The 5,000-nt window shown below is 46.2% G+C and overlaps 1 protein-coding gene across 4 annotated transcripts in view; it reads right to left on the bottom strand.

The window, feature by feature from the left end:
- rgs12b (regulator of G protein signaling 12b) overlaps positions 1-5,000 on the bottom strand; it is a 104,972-nt gene that overhangs the window by 8,630 nt on the left and 91,342 nt on the right. For 3 of the 4 annotated variants that reach the window (XM_082973971.1, XM_082973970.1, XM_082973972.1), the window contains exons 21-22: positions 4,091-4,268; positions 1,600-2,229 (exon numbers count right to left, since the gene is read on the bottom strand). In XM_082973971.1, coding sequence (XP_082830097.1) covers positions 1,600-2,229; positions 4,091-4,268 — 808 coding nt within the window. Of the gene's footprint in view, positions 1-1,599; positions 2,230-4,090; positions 4,269-5,000 lie in introns of those variants that run through there. The other variant, XM_082973973.1, reaches the window with a different exon arrangement.

The following is a 5,000-nucleotide window of genomic DNA, read 5'->3' as shown; positions in this document are numbered from 1 at the left end:
CTAATAAAAAATAAAAAAAATAATAACAACAACTCAGGATAAATGAATGTATTCTCAGGAATATATTACAGGATGATAAACTAGATGAGAATTCTAAATAAAAAGTAAAAAGCCTGGTGATTGTTAGAAGACAAGTCAGCTTGAAACTTTGTTGAATTGTTTTTGTATAGGAAGAGAGAGAGGGAGAGTGTTCTTCCAGGTTTTCAGTCCAAAGTACAGACGTGGAGGGTTATTGTAGTGTAGTCAGAACAGACAGACAGACAGACAGACAGACAGACAGACAGACAGACAGACAGACAGACAGACAGACAGACAGACAGACAGACAGACAGACAGACAGACAGAGGAACACACATTGTAGTGAAGGTGATTTCTCTTCAGCTGAGTGGTAAAAGACATAACATCCATCTAGGGCTGATATCCAGGTTAGTTGTACACAACAAAGAAATAAAATCAATGTTTAGATATACAAAGCAGCTAAAGTGCATTATTACAATCTGTACATTGGAGGGTTGAAGACGGCCGAGGGTGTAGGGTTGGGAGGGGGGTAAAGTTAGGCACTGGTTTCCACAGCAACAAGTCCACTTCAAAAAAATACAATTTCACATGCAGAAGGAGAAGCGGACCCCCTAGGTACAGATCTAGGATCAGTGTTGCTGTCCCCTGAACCACATCCTCTAGATGTATCATCAGAACAGATAACAGACCTTAGATCAGTGTTGCTGTCCCCTGAACCACATCCTCTAGATGTATCATCAGAACAGATAACAGACCTTAGATCAGTGTTGCTGTCCCCTGAACCACATCCTCTAGATGTATCATCAGAACAGATAACAGACCTTAGATCAGTGTTGCTGTCCCCTGAACCACATCCTCTAGATGTATCATCAGAACAGATAACAGACCTTAGATCAGTGTTGCTGTCCCCTGAACCACATCCTCTAGATGTATCATCAGAACAGATAACAGACCTTAGATCAGTGTTGCTGTCCCCTGAACCACATCCTCTAGATGTATCATCAGAACAGATAACAGACCTTAGATCAGTGTTGCTGTCCCCTGAACCACATCCTCTAGATGTATCATCAGAACAGATAACAGACCTTAGATCAGTGTTGCTGTCCCCTGAACCACATCCTCTAGATGTATCATCAGAACAGATAACAGACCTTAGATCAGTGTTGCTGTCCCCTGAACCACATCCTCTAGATGTATCATCAGAACAGATAACAGACCTTAGATCAGTGTTGCTGTCCCCTGAACCACATCCTCTAGATGTATCATCAGAACAGATAACAGACCTTAGATCAGTGTTGCTGTCCCCTGAACCACATCCTCTAGATGTATCATCAGAACAGATAACAGACCTTAGATCAGTGTCTGGAGGGGTTAACTTCACCTCCCAGAGACTGGGAGTCCCAAATGGAACCATATTCCCTATATAGCGCGCTACTTTCGACCAGAGCCTTAGGGGTAGTGCACTATATAGGGAATAGGGTTCCATTTCAGGAGACCTTGGAGAGAGGAGAGGATAGTTCAGAGGTCAAACGCAGTTCGAAGGTGAAAGGCCACGGTTCAGAGTTCACACAGGGGAGGTACCTGAGCAGGGCGAGCCGCGGAGGTCGTGTTGGGAGAAGCGTGGTGGGTTATGGGTAGTGGAGGAGGAGTGGTGGGGGGTTAAGAGAGTGGAGTTAGGACTGTTGATGTCCCCTTCTCCCACCAGGGTCAGGTCAGCTAGAGGTTCTTCTTGTAACCTCTGGACTGACTCCCCGCCCCTGCAGTCTGGGCTGGGGAGACCCCGTAGGTGGTGCTGCCCCTGGGAGGGGGGGTGGACTGTGGACAGGGTGCCGGGGAACGGGGGAGGGGGTCTGTTGAGGTGGGAGGGGGGGAGGAGCGCTCGTCTTCCCCCTCCCCCTCCCGTTCCGAGCGAGGAGTCCAAGCTCTGCGATTGGCTGCTGGTGTTCAAAGGGACGGAGCCACCGCCTCCACCATCATTCTCCTTGTTGCCGTGACGTCTGTTTTCCTTGTAGCCGTAGTTGTCACTATTGTCATGGTTACCACCGCCGCGGCCATGCTGGGTGAAGCAGGCGGGAGGAAGAGGAGGAGGAAGGGGTGATGACGATGGGCTGAGGCGGAGGAAGTCAGGGAGAATCAGGTCAGTCTTGTCTAACAGACCTCGCTGGTCGTCTGCTCTGTTGCACTGAGCTTTGGATATGAGCTGGAAGAGCTCTGGAGAGAAACACAAGATACACACACACACACACACACACACACACACACACACACACACACACACACACACACACACACACACACACACACACACACACACACACACACACACACACACACACACACACACACACACAGAGAGACACAAGACACACAGAGACACACACACACACACACACACACAGAGAGAGAGAGAGACACACACAGAGACACACAGACACACACACACAGACACACACACACACACAAAGAGAGAGAGACACACACACACAGACACACACACCCACACAAAGAGAGAGAGACAAACACACACACACACACACACACACACACACACACACACACACACACACACACACACACACACACACACACACACACACACACACACACACACACACACAGAGACAAACACACACAGACACACACAAGGTCAATCCAAACCACACAGCGATACAGATACATAACATGATATATCACTACTACATACCACTACATATCACTACTACATACCACTACATATCACTACTTCATACCACTACATATCACTACTTCATACCACTACATACCACTACTTCATACCACTACATATCACTACTACATACCACTACATATCACTACTACATACCACTACATATCACTACTTCATACCACTACATATCACTACTACATACCACTACATATCACTACTTCATACCACTACATATCACTACTTCATACCACTACATATCACTACTTCATACCACTACATACCACTACTTCATACCACTACAAATCACTACATATCACTACTTCATATCACTACATATCACTACTTCATATCACTACATATCACTACTTCATATCACTACATATCACTACTTCATACCACTACATACCACTACTTCATACCACTACATACCACTACTTCATATCACTACATATCACTACTTCATATCACTACATATCACTACTTCATACCACTACTTCATACCACTACATACCACTACTTCATATCACTACATACCACTACTTCATACCACTACATATCACTACATACCACTACATATCACTACTTCATACCACTACATATCACTACTTCATACCACTACATCACTACTTCATACCACTACATATCACTACTTCATACCACTACATATCACTACTTCATATCACTACATATCACTACTTCATACCACTACATATCACTACTTCATACCACTACATATCACTACTTCATACCACTACATATCACTACTTCATATCACTACATATCACTACCTCATATCACTACTTCATATCACTACATATCTTTACTTCATATCGCTACCTCATATCTCTACTTCATATCGTTACCTCATATCTATACTTCATATCGCTACCTCATATCGCTACCTCATATCTATACTTCATACCACTACCTCATATCGCTACCTCATATCTATACTTCATACTGCTACCTCATACCGCTACCTCATATCTCTAATTCATATCGCTACCTCATATCAATACTTCATATCGCTACCTCATACCGCTACCTCATATCTATACTTCATACCGCTACCTCATATCTATACTTCATATCTATACTTCATACTGCTACCTCATACCGCTAATTCATATTACAATATATCACAATATATCACAGCTCATAATTTCAACAGCATGCAAGAGGAGACAGTGTATCAATCAGTTAGACATATCAAAGCTACAAGCTACAGGCTAGAGTTAGGAAGGAGAGGAGAGACGGGCGAGCTACACACAGCTAGCTAGCAAGCATCAACAGCATCAATGCTGCTACAGCAATACAGTATTAGTTAGTGACAGCACAGCGAGGGGGTTTGGAGGAGAGGAAGAAGGAGTGAGGTCGTTGTTTTACCTTCAGCTTCGTCTACATTAATCTTTTTCTGCTTTCTCTTTTCAGTGGGCGGGGCTTTATTTGGCGCCGCCGTCTTGTGGTGGCTGCTGGGTAAGTGGCGGTCGTCACGGGCAGAGGAGGAGGGCTTGTTCCCGTTGCCGAGCACCGCGCTGGGCTTCCCTGACGCCCTCTCATCCCCCTGACAGGTTTAGTGAACAACGAGGGGGGGGTCAACGAGTTAGGGGTCGTGGGGCAGTGATGATGATGATGATGATGATGAGGGAGGGGGGAAACTAGTGACAGCTTTTGATTTCTCCGTTCAGAGCTGAAAGGTGACAGTTGGACCATGGTCATATCGGTGGCCAATGAGACACAGTTTGGTCAGAGGGATGTTGAGGAGGAGTCACGGGACCCAGGAACTTCTATCAGCTAATAAAACATCTACACACGGAGAGCTAGGTCCGAACCCACACACCACCACACCACCAGAACCCACACACCACCAGAACACACCACACCACCAGAACACACCACAACACCAGAACACACCACACCACCAGAACACACCACCACACCACCAGAACACACCACCAGAACACACCACACCACCAGAACACACCATCAGAACACACCACACCACCAGAACACACCACACCACCAGAACACACCACACCACCAGAACACACCACCACCAGAACACACCACACCACCAGAACACACCACACCACACCACCAGAACACACCACACCACCAGAACACACCACACCACCAGAACACACCACAACACCAGAACACACCACACCACCAGAACACACCACACCACCAGAACACACCACACCACCAGAACACACCACAACACCAGAACACACCACACCACCAGAACACACCACACCACCAGAACACACCACAACACACCACACCACCAGAACAC

This window comes from Salmo salar, chromosome 04 (assembly GCF_965601325.2).
Source record: "Salmo salar chromosome 04, fSalSal1, whole genome shotgun sequence".
Lineage (NCBI taxonomy): Eukaryota > Metazoa > Chordata > Actinopteri > Salmoniformes > Salmonidae > Salmo > Salmo salar.
The sequence above is the reverse complement of the archived record's forward strand: the minus strand, read 5'-3'. Positions and strand labels throughout refer to the sequence as shown.